The sequence below is a fragment of the Giraffa tippelskirchi genome, chromosome 4 (assembly GCF_054371585.1).
Source record: "Giraffa tippelskirchi isolate mGirTip1 chromosome 4, T2T-mGirTip1v1.2.pri, whole genome shotgun sequence".
NCBI classification, from domain to species: domain Eukaryota; kingdom Metazoa; phylum Chordata; class Mammalia; order Artiodactyla; family Giraffidae; genus Giraffa; species Giraffa tippelskirchi.
This window is the reverse complement of record NC_137278.1, coordinates 144150012-144176392: the sequence shown is the minus strand read 5'-3', so window position 1 is coordinate 144176392 and position 26381 is coordinate 144150012. Positions and strand designations below refer to the sequence as shown.

Sequence of the window (26381 nt, the reverse complement as noted above, 5' to 3'; positions counted from 1 at the left end):
CGCGCCTGCGCACAACGTCGCCGCTGCCGCCCACTCCAGATCCGACCTCACCGATAGCGGAGCTGAATGGGCTTCCGGGACGCCGTTCGCGGCGAGGAGTTGGCGCTTCCTAGGTTGCCTCGTCCTCCTTCGGCCAGAAACCCTCCTCCTGGGCCTGCGCGGGAGGAGTGGGGTCTCTGAGGGAGCGGCGAGCCCGCCGGCCCCGGTCTCTTTCCCTGGCGGCGGCGGCTTCTACCGTAAGACAATATGTTCAAGAGAATGGCCGAATTTGGGCCTGACTCTGGCGGGAGAGTGAAGGTCAGTGCGCGGCCGGTGCCTCCCCTCACGGAGTATCTTTCTCGTCCCGGCTCTTTCTAGCGCGGCCTGGGGAGGGTCAGCTTGTTCCCTCTCTCCCCTTCTTGCCTCAGGCTGAAACCGGAAAATCGGGTTTCATTGGGCCCCAACTTCAGGTGTCGCCGCCTCCCTTCCATCCCAACCAAAATAAACTGACATAATCCTTGGTGCCTGGGGGAGAGATGGACGTCGTCGCCAAGGAAGAAGCCACTTGGAGGGCTGGCAGATCCTGGCTTGATGTTCATCCGCTGCCAACCCAGGTCACCTGTAAATCGGGGTCGGGGGGCACCCACCTATTGTGGGATAACAGCAGCCAATTCCGTGCTAACGAAGCACGTGGGTGAATGCTTTACCGGATCCTCTCAGCCCCTATTGTAGCCTTACAAAGGCAGTGTTACTCCCAGTATTTAAAAGTGTGGTAACGATAGAGCTGGCGGATAGAAAAGTTCCGAAGACTTCCCCAAGTTCGTAGTGTTCATAAAGCCTCAAGGCTACGGCCAGGATACTAATTAATCAAGGCAAAGAAGATGCCTGGCACATAGGCAACATTCAGTACACGTTAGTTTCTTAGTTTGTAATTAAGGTTATAATCGAGCCTAACGTGATGTTTGACACCATGACAAATTTCCCTCCCACTTTAATACGTTACCTGGCACATTAATTTTTTATGTCACGACCAGCTGGTTCCTGATATAACATTGGTTTTTACCCCCTTCAGATTTTTATTTACCACAGAAAGGAAAATTTTTTGAAAAAGAAATCATCCAATTTTTGCACCAATCTAGAGGTTTTAAGAATCCTTCTCCATGTCATATTGTTCACATAAATTTATGCTGTATATGCAGTTGTCATACACAGTGCTTTAATGCTTCTTATAACGTGAGAGCTCCTTGAAAGTTTCAAAAGCTACTGAAATTAAATGGAAGGGGAAAGAGATGGCCAGGTAAAATTCATAGTAGCAGGAGTTTCATAAACATATTTTCCCTCTGCTTTGGGGCCAGATTTTGGGATGATAAGAAAGTACTACAGAAAAGAGGATTATAAAAAGATTGAAAAATAATAATAAAAAATAAAGGAAAAAAGAAAACAGAAAAAAAGATTATAAGATTAGCTTTCAGAGAAGAACTTACAGAGCTTTCTCAATTTGTAATCATGTTAGGTTCTAAAAGTCTTGTAAGTCCTAAATGAAGTGCGGAGATTAGGCTTGTAGTCCTCAAATTCTCTTCCACCAAAAATGGATGTGAGTTAGTCATTTAAAACTTAAAGTTAGGGACCTATTTCTTCTCCCTGCTGATTGTTACCTGATCTTGTAAGCACCTTTTTCCAATTTAGATAAATTTCATCCTAGTAGAAAGTCCGCTGGCAAATGAATGCCCTTTAAATATTTGAAGAATTCTACAAATTCCTGTCAACACTGGCACTATGGAATCTATTATCTACTCACCTTGTCAGTGCTCCTTTGTGTTTATTTATTCAGTCCTTAAAGGTGAGGCCCTATCTTTGTTTGCCCCAAAAGTGCACTTGCTGTGATTTTTTTTTTTTAATTCCCATACAAACTGCTTGCCTTCTTCTGAATTAACTTTAGGCTAATAGGTATTGAATTTATCTGAGGATTGCCTAGTCACAATGAAGTTTTTCCATTTTTAACTAACCTAAGGTATATCAGGTACAACTCTCGAAGACTGGATGGGAGGGGAGTTTGGGGGAGAATAGATGCGTGTGTATGTATGTCTGAGTCCCTTTGCTGTTCACCTGAAACTATCCCAACTTTGTTAATCGGCTATACCCCAATACAGGATAACAAGTTTAAAAAAAAAGGAAAGAAAAAGTTTTTCTATTTGTTCACCGCTTTTCCTCTTCTTATTACTTGTTGATTACATTGGCCCAGCACTTTTTACATATGATATATCTTGGTCTTGACCTTTCAGGTACATTCTTACTGTTGAACAGTTAGTCTTAAGTTCACGTGCAACATTCAGCATTTTCTCCTGAAATTTTTTTTTCTCTCCTTTTCATCATAATCTGCCTTTACAGTTCTGAGATGTGCGCAGAAACACGTACATGCATCACAGAACTGAGCACAAATGTAGCAAACATGCCATCAGTCAAGTGTTTATCAAGCTTGAGTCCTCCAAGTGCCTCTGCCATTATCTGAATTCAAATGTAATATTTAACTTGTTTGTTTAAATCTAATTTTTAAAGTCCCTTCCTAAGCATTACTATTCTTGAAGTTGTGATTTGAATTGCTAGTTGTAGTTGTGGTTTTTCTAATACAGATTAAAGTAAGCACAAGTAATAAAATGAAAATGCTTTCCTTATTCTACCAAAAAATTCTCTTCCAAACTGCCTTTAATTTTTGTACTGTGCTTTGGAAAACCCTGCTGTAAGCTGATTAATAAGGACATTACCATCAGGTGATGACAATCAAAGTTAGTGACTATTATTTCCTGATTGTTCTTTAAAGTTTGTAAATAAAGAACCTTTTCTGTTTCTTTATTTAAAAAAAAACCAAAGCAAAAATAGAAACTCTCAAAGTACTTTATATGATTTAAATAGACGTTTTCAAAGTGGGAATTGTAATTACTGTGATGTTATTTGTGGTAATATAAAATGAGGCTAATTGTCTGAAATTGATCTGTTAAGGGAAATCCATGGTATGTGCAAACCTAGGTCATTAGGATGCCTGCCATTTCTTTAATCAGGCTTTCAAAGCTTTCCTTCTGTTTATTTGGGTAATGATACAATGTTAATTTATGTTAAAATTGTTTTTCTTTTAGGGTGTTACTATCGTTAAACCAATAGTTTATGGTAATGTTGCACGGTATTTTGGAAAGAAAAGAGAAGAAGATGGGCACACCCATCAGTGGACAGTATATGTAAAACCATATAGAAATGAGGTAAATATTTCTTTTTCCGAAAACCTTTTTGAAGCTATGGTTTGTTTTGCTTGAAGATAAATTGTAATATCATTTTATAGTAACTGATAATAAAATTGTCCCATTGTAGGATAACCAACAGGGTCCTACTGTGTAGTACATGGAACTCTGCTGAATGTTATTGGGAAGGGAGTTTGGGGGAGAATGGGTACGTGTATATGTATGGCTGAGTCCTTTCACTGTTCACCTGAAACTATCATAGCATTGTTAATCAGCTTTATTGCAGTACAGAATAAAAAGATTTTTTTAAAAAAAAGATTAAAAAAAAAAATTGCCCATTGTACAAATGTTACCCCAAAAGTTGAAAGAATAAGAGCTGTCATCTTTGTATACTTGTTAGTAGAAAACAATTTTCCAAAACTGTTTTCTAATTAAAATTAAGTTATGAGCTTCCCTGGTGGCTCAGTGGTTAAGAATTCACCTGCTAACGCAGAGGAGGTGGGTTCTGTCCCTGGGTCGGGAAGATTCCCTGGGAAAAATTGGCAACCCATTCCAATATTCTTGCCTAGGAGAGCCCATGGACAGAGGAGCCTGGCAGGCTATGGCCCATGGGGTTGCAAAAGAGCTGGACACAACTTAGCGGCTAAACAACAACAATGGTAACAAGAACTATCCTGTGTATATAGCATGTCTTCTAATCCACCACCTCTTAAGGTAGCCTAGTATATAATCATGTGTTTCAGGAATGATAAATTTAAGTTATAATTTGGTTATCAGAGAAGATGAAAGACAAAACTGCTACATAATCTGGCTTCTGGTAGTTTGGTTGTGTGGCTAAATCTCTAATGCCTGGAATGTAGTCAGTACTTAGTAGGTATTCAGTAGGTACTGAATGAATAAATATTCCTCGGTTTAAAACCCTTCATTCTGTATGTCAGCTGTTATTGATCCAATATAGTGGAAGCAATAAGGCAAGTGAGAATTTATGTTATCATTGGTCACCTTCTGGAAACAACTGAAAAAGCATTTAGAGGCATCATGAAGAGATGTGAACTTCTGAAAAGTTGAAAATGGTGCCAAATACCACAAGATAGATTCATAGCTTGATAATGACAAAGATATCCTGCTTCAAATACTTTTACCACATGTAAGAGAGAAGAATTTTGGACTTATACTTTATCAAGGAGGGGGCACATTTTGTGAAGGAATCTAGTAACTATTCAAAATAACTTTATAGTGTCAATTTTAAGGGTCGTCTTCCCATGTAACCCCACACTGTGTTCAGTCATGTTTAATAAATTAAGAGATGATCAATTTAGAGGTAAATAAAACACAATATGCTGCACATTAAACTGCCATGTAGGACAGTTTATAGTGACTCAGCTCAGTGCCTGCGTGCTAACTTGCTTCTGTCATGTCCGACTCTTTGCAGCCCTATGGACTGTAGCCCTCCAGGCTCCTCTGCCTGTGGGATTCTTCGGGCAAGAATACTGGAATGGGTTGCCATGCCCTCCTCCAGGGGATCTTCCACACAGGGATCGAACCCACATCTTTTATCTCTTGCACTGGCATGCAGGCTCTTTACCACCAGCACCACCAGGGATGCCCACATAGAACTCAGTGCAGCCACAGTTTAAAGGTGACTAGTTGAATATAGGCCTCTTGAGCTGAGATTGAGCAAAATACAGCACAGCAAGTAGTGATGCAACCCAAAGTTATCTTAATTTCAAGGGCAAAGAAGATTCTAGTTGACCTTCGATTTCTATTATCTTTTCTTGGTATATTTCACCAAAAGAATGAATTAAAATAGTGAAACTAACTAAGCTTGATAATATTTCTTCTTCAGCATTTATACTGTCCTGTATTAAGCAAAATTAAAAGACAAAAATCTTTCAAAGTCCACACAAAAACTTGTATGTAAATATTCATAGTGACATTATTCATAATTGCCCAAATGTCTCCAAACTGATAAGTGGATAAATAAAATATGGTGTATTCATACAGTGAAATATTATTGAGCAATAAAATGAAGTAATGATAAGATTCTACTACCACAGGGAAGAAATGTACTTGTTTTTATGGAAAAATCAGAATCGATTTTGAATATTGTCAACAGATATATCAAACAATACTCAGAGGTACATAAACATAGGATTTGCAACGCAAGTGAATAGAGACATATATATTTATATATATGATGAATTATGAAAGAATCTGGCACAAGCTTCCTCTGTTTAAAATAAAAAACAAACCTCCAGGTTGTAATTCATATTTCTTAGGCATTTCTTGTCTGTAAAATTAGTACATGTGTTCAATGTATTTCCCTCCTAACTTTTATATGTAGATGGCAGAACTAATTAATTCCTCTGTATTTTAGGATATGTCAGCATATGTGAAGAAAATCCAATTTAAATTACATGAAAGCTATGGCAATCCTTTAAGAGGTACAGTAGTTCTGTGATTCATAATATACAAAATTTAAAAGAACTAGGAAACTGTATCAGCAATTTAAAATTCCTAATTGTTTTCTTTTTTCTTTCTTTTAGTTGTTACTAAGCCTCCATATGAGATTACTGAAACAGGATGGGGTGAATTCGAAATAATCATCAAAATATTTTTCATTGATCCTAATGAAAGACCTGTGAGTAATGTTACTCTTTGTAGATATAAAATGGATTTTTTAGTAATTGTGAAAATGTAATAGTACATTACACAACATATACAAGCTGTATGTTGACATTTTTTTATTCAGGTATACTTTATGTAAGTTTATGTCTTGCTATATCTTGCCATGCATTAAGGTTTTTCTTTTTTAAATGAAGTGCCTTTCAAAAACCTTTTATTTTCCAAGTATAAAAAGAAGGAATATAGTATGAACAGTTATTTGAAAGAAATCATGGAAATTATATGATAACTACAGCAAAAAAATGTCTAAAATTCATTAGTATTTTTTGGTTATTAGTAATAAACAAGTTGAGTCCATACACTCTCTGAAATGGGAGTGTCCAGTTTTTTAGTTAAAAACCCTAGAATGGCTTTTTACTTTTTCAAACTGTCATCAGTACTAGCAGCTTTATCTTATTCATGATTCCTAATTATATACTGACTTTTTCATCATTTGCTCTCTTCTTCAGATCGTTGCTAGATAATGTAAAAAGTCCCAAAAGTTTTCACTTTGAGCCCTCAGCAACTTGGTGAGATTGGTGAGATCCTCGTTTTAGAGATAAGGATACCAAAGCTCAGGGATAAAGTCTTGTGCTCAAAAATACAGTTAATTGTGGTAGAGCTAGTTTTTGAACCTGTATGTTTGCATTCAGATGTCATACTCTTTCCTTTACTCTTTGGACTAAAACCACTAAGCCTGTTTTATTGTTAAACACAAAGAGTTACAACTCAGGCTATTTCATTGCACATTTGTATGGCCGGTGTTTAACTCCACTTTCAGGGTTTTAACATTCACCATCATTAATTTTCATCTTGGTAGACTGAGTTCATTCCTTCAGCACCAAACATTTACACTTTAATTATCCGATTACATTTGTAAAACTGTGTGCTTTTAAAGGAGTTGAAAAGCACCTGGGCCAGTGATACAGAGAATTAGTTCCGAACTAAGTACGCCAGAAATGCCTGAGGTGTTTTTTAGAAGTTCAGACATCTAGTCCCCATTCTCTGGATGGTGATTCATAGGTTTGGAGAGGGGCCAGCACCCCCAGGTAATTTTGAGGTACAGTAAGATTTAGGAGCGGTAGACATAGACCACTACATAAAAATTTCCTTTAGCCCCTCCAGCATAGTAAGAAAAGAAGACTGACTTCCATCATGAAGTGAAACATCCTGTTCAGATTTGGAGAAGTTCTAGTTTTCAGAAAGTTCTACTTTATATTACGCTTTCTTGAACTTTTTCCTGATAACTATTCGTAGATTAGTTTGTTTTTTTTCTCCTGAAGATCCATCTGAATGGTTATTTAAATATCTTCCATGTGTTCCATGTGGTAACGTTTCCGTATCTCCTACCATTCTTATCTTTTTGAGATACTCTCGCAGATACTCTATATGGCAAAAAATTACTAAATTTATTTGCAAGATACTTCTCAGGGGGCAGGATACAAAGATCAGACACTACACCTATCCTTGATCAAAATAGTCTATTTGGGAATATAGAGCACAGAATATGGTAGATACTGAGAGAGGGGAGAGGGAGAAATTAATAATGTTATTAGAGCTGAGGTTCTTGTTAACTTTGTAAGGTTACTTTGAATTCATTTTATTTTGAGAATGTGCTGCTTTATCTGCCTGCCTCCTCATCTGTCTCCCCCATCTCACCTCCTTGGAAAATACATCTCTGAAAGAAATCATTATATCATGTAACCTCTTTATGAGACAGCTCTCAAAGTCTACTCTTAGGAGAGGAAGGCAATAAATTCTTTTGCACTTCTGCAGTGACTAATTTATTGATAGGTTTTCATGTAGATCTACGTGGACCTGAATTTTATCCACTCCAAACTGTGCTCGTGTTCCTTTAGTGTAATGAAATTATTATAGTTTTTCAGTTGATGCTTATAGAAAATAAGTCATATGAACATTTATTTAAATTATGAAAGAAAGACATGGGTAACTTGTGATTTGCTTCCATTATCCGGTAACCTATTACAGGTCAGGCCACTATGTAAAAGAAATGGTTGTTTCTAAAAGCAAAATACTAATATTAGGGTTTTATTCCTAGAAACATTGCCAGCAGGTATAGGCATTTTCATTGCTCTAAGAATCTTCAAGCATCAGTGTAAATTAGAGACATCTGTCTTGAAATTTTTCATTTTCTGTATCTGCATGAGTGCCTCGCAAAATCTGAGTAAGTTTGGGAAAGGACAGTTTTATGATGTAGTTTTCAATACTGCTCAAATTATAAAACATATAATATATAGTTTTTAAAAAGATTAAAAAATAAAATGTGCAAGCTTCCTGTGTTAGGTTCTTATGGCTGCCATAACAGTATCACAAACTGAATGGGTAAAAACAACAGTTTATCCTCTTGGTTCTGGAGACTAGAAGTCCAGTTTCAAGGTGTTGGCCATGCTCTCTCCAAAGCCTCTAGGGGAGGATCTTTTCTTGCCTCTAGTTTGTGGTAGCCCCAGGTGTTCCTTGGCTGTGGCAGCATAACTCCAGGCTCTGCCTCCTTTGTCACATGGCTGTCTCTCCCTCCCCGTCTCTGCGTTCTCGTCCCTTTTTATGAGGACATCAGTCATATTGGGCTAGGGGCCCCCCCATGACTTCATCTTAACTTGATTACATCTGCAAAGATTCTACTTGCGAATACAGTCACATTCACAGGTACTGAGGGTAAGTATTGATACTTCAACTTATCTTTTGGGGGACACAATTTAACCCCATAATATAGAAGTAACCCCATTTCTGACCCCTTCTTCAGGAAAACCACAGTTACTGTTTTCGGTTCCTCTAGGAATTAACTCCCATGTATCTGATGTATTTAAATCCCTAAGTTTGAATTTTTCTATTTTAGATAGTGCCTCTCAACTCCTGAGGATGATACATGATCCTTTATCTTCATATTTCTTTATTTTTTCATTTTGCTGGAGTAGTTTCTTCAGAAAGGATGCCTAAGAAATACATTTTCACAGTCAATGCTCTCTAAAAATATCTTTATTTCTACTTCATATTTGATTGATTGGGTGAAGAATTCTAGGATCCACAGGAGGATATACTCTCTTGTCCGTGAGTGAAAGGAGAAGGAAGATTAACCAACCCAGCCACCCAAAGCATTCTTGATTTCTACACCTGCCAATTTTGAGCTTCCAGTCTCTCTTGGGCCTCACTGGGGCCACTGTCTCTCACCTCTGATGTAGTTTTCTTCCCTAAGTTTTTAGGTTATGGATTTCCCCATTATGGTTTATCTATTGGTGTAGTCTCATCTGCTTTCTGTCATCCCAGAAATTTGTCAAGTTATCTGCTTTAAATATGATGCCTGCTTTTTATGATGATTTTAGCTGACTTGGAAAATTCTTCGAGGCCTCTCGGTTCTCCAACTTCACCATGAACTCTTGATGTTTTACCTGCTAGATTTTGTTTTGTTCAAATAATCATACATTGTGCTGCAAAGCTTTTGTATTGATGTCTTATTATATCTGTTTCCAAGTATTTTTAAGAGAGGTTGCTTTTGCTGAAATGAATTATCAGTGGCTAACTTTTTGTTTGTTATGCTACTTATGTTATAATCTTATTATTAATATTACACCAGAGAAATTAACTTGTCCTTTAAAACTTGAATATTTTAGTATTGATCATTCCTTTTGAAATCAAATCTTTTTTTCCTCACAGTGAATTTGTAAACTTTACCTGTCACAGTTAAGCAGATTTCATTTGTATAAGAAAAAACTTTTTGTCTTAGTGATTTCCCAATTTAATTTGCATAGTCGTATCTTGTGTTATTTTTATATATAGTCACTCTGGAATGTTTTGTAGCCAGTCTTTACTTATCCTCTTTGTAGCATACAAATTGAATAGATATGGATAGATGTTAATACCTAATAGGAAAATAAAAGTACAGTCAGAGTTTGGATGATCTGCCACTGTAAGTTGTAGTTGAGACAAGATCGTGAAATTGATAGGTTTACTGCTTTACTGGAGAAGGCAATGGCACCCCACTCCAGTACTCTTGCCTGGAAAATCCCATGGACGGAGGAGCCTGGTAGGCTGCAGTCCATGGGGTCGCGAAGAGTCGGACGCGACTGAGCGGCTTCCCTTTCACTTTTCACTTTCTCGTACATTGGAGAAGGAAATGGCAAGCCACTCCAGTGTTGTTGTCTGCAGAATCCCAGGGACGGAGGAGCCTGTTGAGCTGCTGTCTATGAGGTCGAACAGAGTCAGATACGACTGAAGCGACTTAGCAGCAGCAGCAGCAGCACTGCTTTTCTTTAGTAGTTACTTCTGTAACTGTAAATCAATTAGAGAAATGATAATCTCACATGATGATGATAAAAACCATCCACAGATGTCATATCTGTTTTTATTTCACAGGTAACACTGTATCATTTATTAAAGCTGTTTCAGTCAGACACCAATGCAATGTTGGGGAAAAAAACAGTGGTTTCAGAGTTTTATGATGAAATGGTAAGAAGATTTTATAATGAGAATTTTTAAAGCATTTTCAGTTTGTCGATTTTGACGTTACAGGGCTTTTTTTTCCATTCTATCCCATTAGATATTTCAAGACCCAACAGCAATGATGCAGCAATTATTGACAACATCTCGTCAGCTTACCTTAGGAGCCTATAAGCATGAAACAGAATGTAAGTGCCATGTGTTTATAATTAATTCTGAGTAATAATGTATTCAGTGATGGTGAAAGGATTGTATGATAAGTGACTATTAAATTTTTTTATTATGTATAGGTAGAATTTTTAGGAGTTAGAAAACAAAATATGTATTACTAAAGAACAGGTAAGAAGGATGCTTTAAATAGTTCTCAGAATAGGCCAACTTTCAAAAAGGTAAAAGACAGCTGCTCACACACTCTGAAATAGTTTGTCTTTTATTCACTAATTCCATTTAAGTGTAGCTTGTCATTAATCTCACTTAACCTGTCACTCAGTCATTTTCTGTGTGTACTAGTCTTCGCTAACGATCGGTGTGAAGAACCTTGCAGAACATAATTATACTTTAGTGTACTGTGACTAGCGTCTGTCTCTCTCTGTACACATTTCATGCATCTGTATCAATCATTTGCATTTGTCATTCAAGATGAAACCTATTTACCAACCCCATGTTGACATTTATGTCACCATCTATTCAGTTGTTCCTTTGATCTTTCATTTATTTGCTTACAATATATATTGAGCATCAGTACTATGCCAAGCATTGTTCTGGGTTCAGAAGATAAAGCAGATAAACCAGACAAAAGCCCTGTCCTCATGGAGCTTACATTCTAGTGGAAGGAAGAGAAATATTCAATAAATAGAACAATAAAACGTTAGGTAGTGATTGGATGGCATGGAGAAACCTAGAGCAGGTGAGGGAGTGCTTCTGGTGCAAGGAGATTGTTAGAGTTTTAAATATCAGGTCAGAGAATGCTTCCTGAAATTGTGGCATTTGAGCAAATACCAAAAAGAGTGGGGAAATGAGCCCTGCAGCTGCATGAGGGAGGAATGTTATGTGTAGAGAGGCAGCAAGGGCAGGGCCCTGAGGTAAGAGCAGGCCTGGCGTATTCGATGAACAGCAGAAAGGCCAGTGTGACTAGAGTGGAGGGGACAAGGGGCCACAGAGTGGGGGATGAGGCCAAAGAAGTTAACAGAGGACCAGCTCAAAGGCCAGTGTGACTGGAATAGAGGGAACATGGAGTGGGAGACGAGGCCAAAGAAGTAAGAAGTTAATAGAGGACCAGGTCAAACAGGGTCTTACGGGTAACTGTAAGGACTTCAGATTTTTAAACACAAGGAGATGTGAAGTTTTTTTGTGGGTTTTTAGCAGCAGACTGACATTATAAGAGTAACATTTTCAAAAGATCAATGTCACTGGTTGCTATGTTGAGAGTAGACTATAAACTAGAAAGAGTAGAAGCAGAGTAGTTAGGAGACTGTTGCAATCGTCCAGATGTGACCAAATTGTGAGTAGTACCAGTGGGACAGCAGTGGAGGTTCTGTTTTAAAGATAGGTACAATAGGATTGCTGATGGTTTAATAAGATGTGAGAGAAGAAGGTATATTAATACAAAGCATAACTCTTAAGGTTTGGGGCCTGAAGAAGGAAACAAACAAACAAAAAATTATTGTTGCTTTTCATAGAGATGGGAAGTCTGGGAGGGGCAGCTTTGAGGGGAAAGATTAGGAGTAAAGTTTGGACATGATGGATGTGAAATGCCTGTAAGATATGTAAGTGAAGATGATGAGAAGGGAATTGTACTCAAAGTCATATTCAAGGAGGGGTCTGGGCATATAGATGGATTTATAAATTGTGACGCCATATGGTATCATCAATAGAGTAAGTGAAGATAAACAGAGGTTCAAGGATTGAGCCCTGGGCTTTCCCAAAATTTAGAGATTAAGAAGATGACCGACTAAGGAAATTAATAATAAAAAAAAAGATAAACATGAGTGTGGAGGGAGTAAAGCTAGGTGCACATAATATCCTAGAGCCAAGTGAAGAAGGTTCATCAGGAAATAGTCATTAGCTGTGTCCAGTACCTCTTATAGGGCAAGTAAGATAAGAGCCAAGAAATAGGCAATAGCAACGTGAAATTCCTTGGTGCCTTAATGGGGCAGTTGAAGGAGAATAGTAAGGACAGAACATCAGTTGAAGTGGATCCAGAGAGAATGAGATGAGACACTGGAGACAGGTGCTATGGATAAGCCTGTCTTGGAGTTTGACCTGTAAAGGGAAAGTAGCTCTTGAAGCAGTAGGAAAAGCAGGGTTTGGGGTCCAGAGGCCAGTGTTTTCTGGGGGAAGTAGTCCAGTAAGTGTAGGTGTAGGCTGAAAGAAGTGATCCAGTAAAAGAAAAGGGTAAGGGGATGAGAATGCGGGGGTGGGGTGGGGGGGGTTGCTGTTTAACCATTAATGGTTATAGTAGTGTTTTGTTGGTGTTTTCATGAAACCCATGACTAGGAGTTAAATGATCTGAATACTGATTAAAATTGCCACTTGGTAGTCATTTATAATTTCAAATCACACTCATTAAAAGGATTTATGCTTCATTGTCTACATCTGAAAATATGGCCTACTTTGTTGTGAACATAAAACAGAAATGTATATGATCACTTCGAAAAGGTAAAAAGCACTAGTAATATGCTGTTTTAATTTGTTACTGGTCATTTTCTCTTCGTTATAAATTTTTCTCCCATTTCATATTCATAGAGGAAAATTCTCTTTTAAAGTTCAAGTGCCTGCATTTCTGTGTTTTCAACAAGACTAATATCATTAATTCATATATGTGTAATAGTAAAAACAAATGTGTTTTATAAAAAGACTTTTCCACAAACTACTTTTGCTATATTAAAGCTTATATGTGGAGCTTTATAACCTTGGAAAAAAATTTTTTTTAATTTATTTAGTTTATTTTTTCAAGGCAGGTGGGTGGCCGACATTATCACCGCTCACTCTGTGCGCTCGCTTCGCCAACTGGCGTGACCTAAAACCCCTCAGGCCCCAAGCACGATCCGCTCCAACCCCCACCTCCCCCCACGCCTGGCTTTTGTGCAGAGCCCCTGACTCATGCACATGTTAGACTCCTTGGTCCATGTTTCAGATTTATTTTTGGCTGCGCTGGATCTTTGTTGCTGCAGGAAGTCCTTCTCTAATTCCAGCAAGTGGAGGTTACTTTTCATTGCAGTGCATGGACTTCTCATTGCAGTGGCTTCTCTTGTTGGGGAGCAGAGGCTCTAGAGCACAGCCTCAGTAGTTGTGGAGCATGCGCTTAGCTGCCCCACTGCACGTGGAATCTTCCCATACTAGGGGTCTACATGTGTCCCCTGCATTGGCAGCTGAATTCTTAACCACTGGGCCACCAGAGAAGCCCCAACCTTGGGAAGTTTTTATTAGAAAACTGAATTTTTTGTATTATCTTGAGGTTATTTTCTTAACAGCATCAAATCTATATAAGGAAGAAAAAGATACTGTAAATGGTATTGGCACAGTTGATAACTTTTGCGAAGAAAACTTAATTTAGATCATTGCTTCATAGCAATGATCAATTCCATTTTAATTAATGATAGTTAATTGTTTTTTGAGTTTTTTTGCCATACCATGTGGCATATGGCCCAGCAAGGATCAAACCCGTGCCCCTTGTATTGAAAGTGCAGAGTCTTAACAGTTGGACCACCAAGGAAGTCCCTAAATTTTTTTTTTTATATCAGTTAACCTGTTTAAAAAGTTAGAGAAAGGACTGTCTATCCTGGCTAGGGAAGACTTTCTAAATTTGAGGTGTTAGAAGAAATTACATTAAAAGACAAAAAATTTTTTTTGCAAAAGATATGTAACTTACGCATTTCAAAAGGGCGAAAAAAGAAAAAATAGATTTTTGGAAAATATGACAATAATATTTGTAAAACTCTAAAATAAAAAATAGAATATAGTTTTAAACTTCAGTTGATAAATAGACAAAGGAGTGTACAGACAGAAGAAAGATGATTAGTAAATAAAAAGAAAAATATTTGACCCTGCTAGTAATTTTTAAAATGCAAACCAATAATAATGGATGGCTGTATTTGTATCAAATATGCAAAAGAAATCTTTCATAGTTGTGCTTAGTAAGGATGTGGTGAACACTGTGTTCTCATGAAATGTTTATGTGAATAGGCCTTTTAGGAAAACAATTTGGGAATATTAATCAAAGGTGTAAAAACAGATAGATACACTTTTACCAGTTTGAGAACATTATCCTCAATATTTGGTAATAATATCAGATTTGTTGAGTACTTACCATTTGTACTTTTCTAATCTGTACATGTATAAGCTCATTTATATCTATAATAACTTCTTTAGGTAATCTGTTTAGACAAGGAAACTGAGGCACACATTGGTAAGAAACTTGCCCACATTAATACGAGTTAGTGGTACAGCCCAGTCTCCTAGGCAGTCCTCAGAACTTAGGGTCTAGAAGCATAGTAATATTTGTAGATAGAGTAATGGGATAGAGGTTGTTCATTATAAAACATATTAAAAGTTTATAAAGATATTTATACTGGTAAACCTGCAGAAATTGATTTAAGCCCAAATGGTCTAGCTTTTAATAGAAGTTTACTTCTACAAGGAATAACTAAACTGATATTGAATGCTTAATAGAGCTTACATGTACTAGATAAGTGCTTTACATTTCTTAAGTGAAGTGAAAGTTGCTCAGTCGTGTCTGACTCATTGCAACCCTATGGACTATACGGTCCATGGAATTCTCCAGACCAGAATAATGGCGTGGGTAGCTTTTCCCTTCTCCAGGGGATCTTCCCAACCCAGGGATTGAACCCAGGTCTCCTGCATTGCAGGCAGATTCTTTACCAGCTGAGCCACAAGTGAAGCCCTTAGGAATTCATTTAATAGCCCTCAGAAGGAGGTACTACTGTTAACCCCATTTTCCATAGAGAGTTTTGATCTTGCCCCAAATCACTCAGCAGAGCCAAGATTTAAACCCACACAGAGTCTGTGCTCTTAACCAATAAGCTGTTGTTTCTCTTTGTAAAAAGCCTGTACTTCTAACCAGTGAGTTACATTTGCTTTGCAAAACTAATAATTGTTCTTTGGATTGATTTGCTGTAAATTGAGGCTTCATTTGGAATTTAAAATAGAAATTTTATATATATTTATATATGCTACAGCCCATGGAATTTCAAAGAGTCGGACACGACTGAATACACACACACGTACATACATACATACACATGTGTACATACATACACACATGGACACACACATATATATGCACATATATATATATATCTTAAATGTATGTGTAAACATTTAATATATAGGAAGCAGAAAACGAGAACAGACTAAAACAAGTTCTTAAATGTTTTCTTCTAGGATCTTATCATTAATTAACCCATTTCTCCAATATATGGTACCCTTGGCAGTTTTATGATTTGTCAAAAATAGAATATGGTGAGTAAGTTGAAGAACAAAGATCTATATCTATAATGAATGCTGTCCTCTGACAGATGAGTTAAATTAAGTCTTCCTGACTAGATTTAAAACTACCTGTTACAGTCATCAAGTCCTTGTTGTTTCCCAAATCCTTCTGTACTGTCTCCAAGGCCTGCTGTGTCCCACTTCGTCTAATTCCTATCTTATTCTTTAAAACTCAGTTCAGATTTTACTTCTGCCAAGAAGCGTTCCTTGGTGTGTGTATATATATATATATATTCATATATATTTATGTGTATGTATATATATATTCATATATATTTATGTGTATGTATATATATATATATATATTCATATATATACACACACACTCTTTCCCCTTGGTATGAATCCTGTCTGCTTTATAGCTCCCTAATTACCTCATGACACTGTAATGCATTTTTCTTTCTTGTCTGTCTCCTACATCTGTGTCCCAGCCTCTGTGCCTTTCATGCTGCTGTTGTTTAGTTGCTCAGTCGTGTCCAACTCTTCGTGGCTCCATGGACTGTAGCCCACCAGGCTTCTCTGGAAATCCATGTGTGTGCTCAGTCACTTCAGTTGTGTCTGATTCTTTGTGACCCTATAGACTGTAGCCCACCAGGCTTTTCTGTCCATGACAGTTCTCTAGGCAGGAACACTGGAGTGGCCATGCTCTCCTCCAGAGCGTCTTCCCAACGCAGGGATAGAACCCAGGTCTCCCTCATTGCAGGCAGATTCTTTGCCATCTGAGCCACCAGGGAAGCCCAGAAGTCCATGGGATTTCATAGGCAAGAATATTGAAGTGGGTTGCCATTTCCTTCTCCAAGGGATCTCCCCAACCCAGGGATTTAACCTACCTGTCTTACGTCTGCTGCATTGCAGACAGAGCCTTTACCACCGAGCCACCGGGGATGCCTGCTTTCACTCTGTGTATGTCTTTTAATTGATATGGAGAGAGTAGGGGAGCAAAGGGGTAAAAATTTCTGCATTGTCAACCAAGTGTAAAGACAGACAAGCCATGAAAAGAAATATTATACTTCTATCACAAATGACTTCTTTTCTATGTAAAGAGCTCCTGCACATCATTTTAAAAGGCCAATAACCAGTAATTAAAAAGCTTCAGAGCAAAAGAAACCATCAACAAAATTGAAAGGGAACCTACTGAATGGGAGAAAATATTTGCAAATCATGTATCTGATAAAGAGTTAATTTCCAAAATATATACAGAATTCATACAGCTCAATGGCCAAAAAAAGCATACAATTTAATTAAAACCGGACAGAAGAGCCAAATAGATATTTTTTCAAAGAAGACATGCAGATGGCCAACAGATATCAAAAATATGCTCAATATCACTTATCATCAGGGAAATGCAAATCAAAACCACAAAGATATTACTTCATGTCTGTTAGAATGGCTGTTATCAAGAAGACTAGAAATAACAAATGTTGGCAAGGATGTGAAGAAAAGGAAACCCATATTCAATGTTGATTGGTGCAACCACTATGGAAAACAGTGTGGAGGGTTCTCAAAAAAATAAAAGTAGAACTGTCGTATGATCCAACAATTCCACTTCTGGATGTGGCTCTGAAGAAAAAAAAAACACTAACTTGAAAAGATATATACACCCCATGTTCATTACAGCATTATTTACAATAACCAAGATAGGAAAACAACATAAATGTCCATCAATAGATGACTGGATAAAGAAGTGTTTTTTATACACACACATACACACATATATACACATGCACACACACACACAATGGAATAATATTCAGCCATTAAAAAGAAGAAATCTTTTCATTTGCATCAGCATGGATGGACCTCAAGGGCATTATGCTAAGTGAAATGAATCAGAGAAAAACAAATATAGTGTAATCTTATTTATATGTAGACTCTTAAAAAAAAAAAGCTCAAAAATAACAGAGAACAGATTAGTGGTTGCCAGAGGTTGGGGTTGGGGGGGCATGGCCAAAAAGGTGCAAACTTCTAGTTATAAATAAGTGGTGATGTGATTTACAGCATGGTGACTATAGTTAATAATATTATATTGCATATTTGAAAGTTGCTGAGAGAGTAGATTTTAAAATTTCTTCTTACAAGAAAAAAAAATTCGTAACTATATACGGTAACAGATGTTAACTTCAGACTTACTGTGATGATCATTTTGTAATATATACAAGTATTGACTCTTTATGTTGTACACCTGAAACTAATGTGTTGTATGTCAATTATACCTCAGTTTTTAAAAAGGCAGGGGCCAGTAACCTAATAGAAAACAGGAAAGGATAAATAGGTAGTTCATAAAAAGAAAGGGAAAAATATCCCCTAAACATATTGAAAGGTCAGTCAATCTCAGAAGTAACAGAAGGGCAAATTAAAACTATTCTGAAATGTAATTTTTAACCCTCCAGATTATTTAAGACCAAAAAGTTGATGCAGTAGGGGAACAGGCATGCTATGCTAGTGAAATTATAAATTAATAATAGAACCTCTAAGAGTCACTTGGCATTCTTCCAAAATTACAAGCACAGTTATTCCAACCTAACAGTTACTATTTACAGGAATTTACCACACAATTTTCAGCCTTTTAATTTTGTATCAGGTGTATGTACTACCTATTTTCAAAAATAATTTTAAAAATAAAAGCAATGAAAAATTACAAAGAAAAATGTGGATTGTTTTGGCAATGTTAAAGTTTAGTTCTGTTACAAAATATATCACAAAAAGAAAGTCATCAGCAGTGAGCAAAATAAGAACACATTATGTGTTTTTAACATGCTGGATGCTTTTTACATGTATTACTTAATCCTAAATCCCCTGTGAAATACAAAGTTTTAACTGTATTATATAGAAAGAAGAAATTAAGTCAGAGAAATATCAGCATTCAGCTAGTAAGGGACCAAAAGTGTTATTTGAACTCAAGTCTTTCTGACTTCAAAGGGTTTTGGTTTTTTTCCTTCAATCCATGCTGCTTCCAACTAGTGATCATTTTACATTAACAAAAGTACAGCTGTTCCTTAACAGTCATCAGCAGCAATTACCTGAAATGTCTACAAGGTGGAAATGTTGGATGATAGTAGACATTTTTCTCTCTATAAAACATGGAACTACACTATCCAAGTGGAATATTTAAATAAATATAGTCTATTTTGCAGTAATGATATTTTTCTTTAGTAATTTGTTACGTAGCCAGCTAGAATGTTTTAAATATTTAATGTTCCTCTGTCATAATAGTATTGAATATGTTTTTTATGTGCCAGATGATATTCATTTTAAATCTTTTAAACAAATAATATCACGAGGTGTTTGCAATCATAATATGTATTTTATAAATGAGGAAATGAGCATGGAGATTAAAAAAATAGCTTATTCAGAGTGGCACAACTAGTAGAGCTAGAATTCAAGCCTAGACAGTTACTACTCTGTTTTGAAAAAAGATACAGGTTTACCAGTGTGATTTTGTTTATGTAAATTTTACCTGTACATAAATTTAAGAATACTCTTTTTAGTGAAGTCTTGTTAGTTGGAAGTCTCTTGGACTATATACTCCCTAATTTCCAAATTAATATATAAATAGAGAAAAACAAGGACATTATGTCTTAAATCTTAAGTGTGAATTAAAATACTAGTGGCCCGAATTTTATTCTTTGTAATAGAAAACATCTTAGATCCTCTCTTGAGAGTTCAAACTTTCTCACCCACCCTCCTGTGTTTAAAGTTACATATCTTAAGTTGTTTGCATTTCATCATGGAAACATTGACCTAACGGAATGTCACATTTATTACTTTGTGACGTATCTCTGACATATGAGAAAAATGCAATAAATTAGTAACAGTCTGTTTTCTTTAGTTGCAGAACTTGAAGTGAAAACCAGAGAAAAATTAGAAGCTGCAAAAAAAAAAACCAGCTTTGAAATCGCAGAGCTTAAAGAGAGATTAAAAGCAAGTCGTGAAACTATAAATTGTTTAAAAAATGAAATCAGGAAACTGGAAGAAGATGATCAAACAAAAGAAATATAAACAGTTCTGAAACAACTTGATAGTAAGCTAAGCTGAAAATAAGGTGGACTTTAAAGGAGAGCTGGACTACCAATGCTGCAGTGTTTCTAAGAAGAATTTTGTATATAGTTGTCAACCATAGATTTTTCAGCAATGAGGTCAAAGTGTTTGTACTTTACCAGCAATCTTTAATGTGAAATATATATGTATAATAAGAACGAATGGTGTTTGGGTATTTTACCAACCCATTTCAGAGTAGTTCTGTGATGTTAAGCACAATTTTAAAACATTTTTATTGCATTGTATGTATAGCTTATCCTTTTGACAGGCGTTGAAATTTCATTATAAAGTATAACTTGTACAAATTTTGTACTTCCCCTAGTAATTAGAATTAGCTGTAAAATTAATGTGTATATCAAATTTTTACCTCCCCCATCCCAGCTCTTTTGTATCTTATGTGCCCAGTGTCTAGTAAGCACTGAATAAATGTAGTCTGCATATGCTGTTTCTGCATCTTGATGGGTTTCTTTGTCTTGAAGCCCCTAGAACTCTCTGATTACGATTAATGCATCTCCATAGTATTGTGACCATGTATCTCTGATTTGCAGTCATTGTAACATACCAAAGCTCTCAGATGGCCAAGACCGTATCTGAAGTATTGTTCTGTCTGACCACCACAGTGTCATTAGTTTTCACATAGAACAATATTCAATCCCTTGTGCATGTTCCTAAGACACATAGGATGCATCTGTGCAGCAATTTTGCACACTACCCCTGATTTCTCTGCCTTCTCCCTCAGGCTGTCTTGTCCAAATCCACATGGTGAGCCCTCTACTTTTTTTTTTTCCTGGCTGTGCTGGGTCTTAGTTTTAGCATAAGGGATCTAGTTTCCTGACCCTACATTGGAAGCACAGAGTCTTAGCCACTGGACCACCAGGGACATCCCAGCCCTCTACTTTTGAGTCATCTAATTTGATCACTAGTGGTACTTAATTTTTAAGGCCTTGTTGGCTAACCCATCTTGGCAACCTAGGAACAACAGTAAGTAGGAAAGAAGCATTTTGGAAAACATAATACTACTATGTTACAAGTTCCTAAAAAGGAAAACTATGCCTGTGCCTAATGCAGATTCTATACCTTCTGGAGAGTGGTAACTAGCCACATCTGCCCTGGTGGATTGGTTAATTTTTACTTTGTTGCTTTATTTTTTTAGGTTGTGACATTTATAAACATGGAGGTATGCAAAACTCTCTGTGGTGTGAAATTTCTGCCAGGGGATCTGGTTGGGGTTATTGGAGATGGCACTTCTAGTTATGCCAGGCATCATTCAGCTTTACCCTACCTCTAGCCCAATGCCCACAGTGTGGGGTAGGCTTGGGGATAGATCAGAAAAAAGAATGGGGGGAAAGTCCCATTCTACTTGAACCCTGACATGGAAGATCATCACTCTGTTATTCCATTAGATTAGCCCCTAAGAATGTATTCATAAAGCTAAAGTTCATAGAGGTAATTCTGACTTTATGCATGGATGAATCCAAGAGTTTAAAATACATAATCATGAGTCAATCTAGCTCTTTGTCAGGTCTTATTTCTGTGTTGGCTTTAAGTAACATCTCCCATAAGTATGCAAAGAATCCTTATAATCAAAATAACAACAACAACCCAGTTTTTGAATGAACAAAGGATTGAATTGACATTTATCTGAAGAAATACAAATGGCCAGTAAGTACATGAAGGGATGCCCAGCATCATTGGTCATTACGTAAATGCAAAGCAGAACCACAACAAGAGACCATTTTACACCCACCAGGATGCCTATAATTTTAAACAAAACCAAAAGTAAGTTGGTGAGGATATGAAGAAATTGTGAACCTCATACATTGCTGACAGTAATGTAAAATGGTGCAGCCACTTTGAAAAATAGTTTGGCTATACCTCAAAGAGTTAAGATTGGTTACTCTAATGACTCAGCAATTACACTCCTAGATGTGTACCAAAGAGAAATGAAAACATTCACATGAAAACTTGAATGTACATGTATGTCCATGGCAGCATTATGCATGATAGTCAAAAAGGAAACAACCCATATATTCATCAACTGATTAATGAATGAGTAAAAGTAGTATATCTAAACAATGGAATAGTATTCATTCAAAAGAAGGAAATAAGTACTGATTGCACTACAGAAAGAACAAATCTTGAAAACATGCCAAGCGAAAGAAGCCAGACACAGAAGCCACATACTGTATGATTCCATTGATGTGAAATGTCCAGAATAGGCAAATCTGTTAAACAAACAAAAAACAGTTGATTCATTGTTGCCAGGTGATGTGAAGGGGGTTTCCAATTTGGGGTGATGAAGTTTTCTGGAATTAGTGATGATGATTGCACAATCTTGTGAATATATTAAAAACACTCGATTGTACATTTTTACAATGATTTCGGTGAGTACTATGTGAATTTTATTTCAAAATATTTTTTAAACATTTAAGTGGTGAATTCTGTTTAGAATGATAAAAACTAAAAATATTCTACCATGTCTTGATTTCTACTTCCTCATTCTTCTACAAATAGAAGAGAATATTTACCAAAGATTAAAGTGAAAGTCACTCAGTCGTGTTCAACTCTTTGCGACCCCATGGACTATACAGTCCATGGAATTCTCCAGGCCAGAATACTGGAATGGGTAGCCTTTCCCTTCTCCAGGAGATCTTCCCAACCCAGGGATCAAACCCAGGTCTCCCGCATTGCAGGTGGATTCTTTACCAACTGAGCCACAGGGGAAGCTCAAAAATACTGGAGTGGGTAGCCTATCCCTTCTCTAGGGGATCTTCCCAACCCAGGAATCAAACCGGTGTCTCCTGCCTTGGAGGCAGATTCTTTACCAATCGAGCTATCAGGGAAGCCCACCAAAGATTAATTCATTGAGATAAACATGAAGAATAATTAAAGGAAACTCATCTAACTAGGCAGCTCACTTCTTTAAAGATCAGAGTATAAGTCTCATTTTTCAAAGCAGTGTGGTAGGTGCTGCTATCCATATTTTATAGGTAGGAGATTAAGGGACTGTAGCTAGATGCTGAGTCAATGAACAATGTGACTCAGACCATCTTTCTGCCTCAATAATACTTCTCATATTCAAAGTCTCAGCATTTTTAATTGTCTGATGCTCATGCCTGAATACTCCTCAAATCTCCTTTCTTTAACTAAATGGAGTAATTTAAGACTTTATGAACATCAGGTGGCATGAATGTGAAACTGACAAAAGAAACAGGTAAGAAAATTCTGGTATTTAAAATTAGTAACGTAAGAAAATCTAAGAAAATTATGGTGTTAAGTCCTGTTTGATGGAATATTGAAGAGGTATTTGAAATTTCTAGTAGAGGACATTTCAGGTTCTTACTCCTTAGCATTACCCCAAATGTCCCCAGCTGATTTTTGTCTTTGGTTTAAAAAAAAAAGTTATAGACTTCAAATTCTTAAGGTTGAAACCAGGGAAAATGAGATTATACAGGGACTAGGTAGAAAAAACATGAGTAAATATTTTTCTGGAAAGAACTGGTAAAACACAATCGGAAACCCGAAATCCTAAAGTTCTGGATCTCAAATGAGTTTAGGAATCTCCTGGGATGTGCTTTGAATCTGGGGAAATGGGAGATGGTAGAGGGAAATAACCCCACTCCAATACTCTTGCTTGGAAAGTCCCATGGACGGAGGAGCCTGGTAGGCTACAGTCCATGGGGTCGCTAAGAGTCGGACACGACTGAGCAACTTCACTTTCACTTTTCCCTTTCATGCACTGGAGAAGGAAATGGCAACCCACTCCAGTGTTCTTGCCTGGAGAATCCCAGGAGTGGCGGAGCCTGGTGGGCTGCTGTCTATGGGGTCGCACAGAGTCGGACACGACTGAAGCGACTTAGCAGCAGCAGCAGCAGAGGGAAATAGGGCACATAGATAAAGCAAGATAGACCATATGTTGATCATTTCTGAGGTTGGGCAATGGGACGTGGGAATTACTCTCTACTTTTATAAGTGCTTAAAATTTTCCATAATAAAGGGGACTTCTTTAATGTTAGGAGGAAAAAGTTAAACTTCTTTTTCTTCTCCCTAAAGTCAAGAACTGATAAAGAATAGTCATTTTAATCATAGTGCACTCTCTCAGAAGATGTAGCTTCCAATCACATTGTTTGCATGTTTACCTCTATATCTTAATTTTAATAATTCTAGCAAATTTTTTACTCTTGATCACTAAATAAAAGTCTGGAAGGATGAGTAGGAAGTAAGGAAGAAGGAAAAAAGAAAAGATGGAGATAGAAGAGAAGAGAGAAAGAAACCCCCCAACAGAGATTTTTAAGTACAGAGTCCCAAGTTTTATCCCCAGAAATTTGATTGACTTCATGGAGAATCGGGTCCAGGAATTTGTATTATACGAAACATCCAAGTGATTTAAGAAACTGTCATAGTAGTGTAGCTTCCCAGGTGGCTCAGTAGTAAAGAATCCAACTGCCAATGCAGGAAACACAGAAGACTCTGGGTCAGGAAGATCCCCTGGAGGAGGAAATGACAATCCACTCCAGTATTCTTGCCTGGGAAATCTCATGGACAGAGGAGCCTGTCGGGCTAGTCCATTGAGCCTCAAAGAGTTGGACACAGCTGAGCATACACATTCATTCATAGTGATATGGCTTGATAAACTGGTACAAGCAGTGCTTCTAGATGGGGGATAAAACAAAAATAGTTAAAAGGAAAACTGAGTTATATATGTGTCTAATTCCTTAATGACAAAAACATTCTTAGAAATCACTAAGGAAGACAAATAAACCACTGGCAAAAGGAACAAATATAAAAACAGTTAGTGCACTAAAGAGGACGTGAAAGTGGCCTATACTTATACCTGCTCTCACTAAATCTTACTAGGTTTTTTTTTTTTTTGGCTGCACAAAGCGGCATGGGATCTTTGTTCCAAGACCAGCGATCAAACCTGAGTCCCCTGCATTGAAAAGCACAGTTTTAATTGCTGGACTGCCAGGCAAGTTCCCTTGATCCCACTAAGTCTTAAGAATATGCAAATTTAAATAGCAAGTATTTCTCATCCATTTAGGGTGAAAAAAAATGTCTACAATAAGTGTTGATAATCAGAGAAGATGATCACTGATACCAAAGGAGAGACCAGACATGGAAGCCATTTCACAGATGAAGATGGTTGATCTTTTTATCTGAATTCAAATTCATCTAGACATTCTACTTTTTACTTGCTAAATCTGAGAACTCTCCATCTACATAAGATGAGAAAGATGTTTTTAAAAAACAAAGACTGCCCAGTGCTAGCTAGAGAGTGAGGAAACATCTGCTTTCATACACTGGTGAGATTATAAACTGGTTCGACGTTTTAGAGGATAATTTGGCAGTGTCTACTAAAATACTCTTTGAGCCAGCAATCTCACTTTTAAAATTTACATTTGTACGCTTAACTTTTTATTGAAGCAGTTAGTTTTAAGAATGTATTATTTAGAAACATTTACTCAAATATGCAAGATATATACAAGGATGTTCACTGCAGTATTGTTTACATATCAAATTGGAAACAAGGTAAATGCCCATCAATAGGAGTGGCATAAATTATGATATCATGATATGATGGACTCCCCTGTAGCTGTCAAAATGGATAAAGCACATGTGTATGCAGTGACATGAAAAAAAACCTGGATTATAGTGGTTGGTTAGCAAAAATTCATGTCAATATATAACAAAAACTGCCAAAACATTGTAAAGTAATTAGCCTCCAATTAAATAATTAATTTAAAAGAAAAAAGAAAACAAACAAAAAGACAATTTGCAAAATAGTGTTCATGATTCCATTTTTTTAAAATAATGTTACATTAGTGTACAAAGAGAAAGCTTGACTTGGAGGAGACAATAGGAAAAGGAATGGGATTGTCACTATCTACATTATGTGTGTGCATGTTAGAATTTTTTACAATAACAGTGCATTTTATTTGCATTAAAGAGAATTTTAAAATAGTTCAAAATTTATATGAAAAGGAAAAATTGATGTGTTTTTTAAATTTTTATTGAAATATGGTTGATTTACAATGTTGTGTTTCTTTCTGCTGTACAGAAACCGTAATCTTTTCATTATCAGAACACTGCTTCCTGTAAACCGGATTATTATGAAGTGTCATGTGACATTCAGAGAAATGAAATATGACCTGTGAATGAAGCAAGAAGCTCTTGGGGCAGGGCTTCTTCTGGAACTTTGCTGAAGGAGCTTATAGGTAAGGTTCTTGCTCTTCACTACACTATCCAGTAAATGAGATAAATAACATTGTGATCCTGATGTAAAAATAGGTAGTGGGGTTTATCTGTCTTCTATCCCAGCCTGGACTCTCTGATCTGGATTTTTAATTTCTTTAGTTACATTTAAAATGTATTTATTTATTTAATTGATTTGGCTCACTGGGGATTGAACCCAGTCCCCCTGCATTGAGAGCATGGAGTCTCAGCCACCGGACCACCAGGGAAGTCCTTCTTTAGTTACTTTTAATTAAAACAATTTTTAATGAATTAACT

The 26381-nt window shown here is 36.8% G+C and overlaps 1 protein-coding gene across 5 annotated transcripts; it reads left to right on the top strand.

Annotated features, from left to right (window-relative positions):
• Window positions 1-32: 32 nt before the first annotated feature.
• YEATS4 (YEATS domain containing 4) lies at window positions 33-20324 on the top strand. Of its 5 annotated transcripts, none has more exons than XM_081589771.1 (8): window positions 151-297; window positions 3111-3230; window positions 3779-4848; window positions 5587-5653; window positions 5756-5850; window positions 10242-10334; window positions 10426-10513; window positions 19663-20324. In XM_081589771.1, the coding sequence occupies exons 3-8, from the start codon at window positions 4705-4707 to the stop codon at window positions 19830-19832; spliced, it is 657 nt and encodes a 218-aa protein (XP_081445897.1). In that variant the 5' UTR covers window positions 151-297; window positions 3111-3230; window positions 3779-4704; the 3' UTR covers window positions 19833-20324. The 5 variants fall into 5 exon arrangements, with proteins under 5 accessions (XP_081445896.1, XP_081445895.1, XP_081445899.1 ...); XM_081589772.1 differs by having other exon boundaries at window positions 151-301; XM_081589770.1 differs by lacking the exon at window positions 3779-4848 and having other exon boundaries at window positions 33-297.
• The last annotated feature ends 6057 nt before the right edge of the window (window positions 20325-26381 follow it).

Bases quoted from the DNA above. Each gene is read 5' to 3' on its own strand.
- YEATS4 (XM_081589769.1), top strand. From the start codon at position 516: ATGGACGTCGTCGCCAAGGAAGAAGCCACTTGGAGGGCTGGCAGATCC. The intron at 594-3,110 runs GTCACCTGTAAA...TTTTTCTTTTAG, and splicing joins TTCATCCGCTGCCAACCCAG to GGTGTTACTATCGTTAAACC. The intron at 5,654-5,755 runs GTACAGTAGTTC...TCTTTCTTTTAG, and splicing joins CTATGGCAATCCTTTAAGAG to TTGTTACTAAGCCTCCATAT.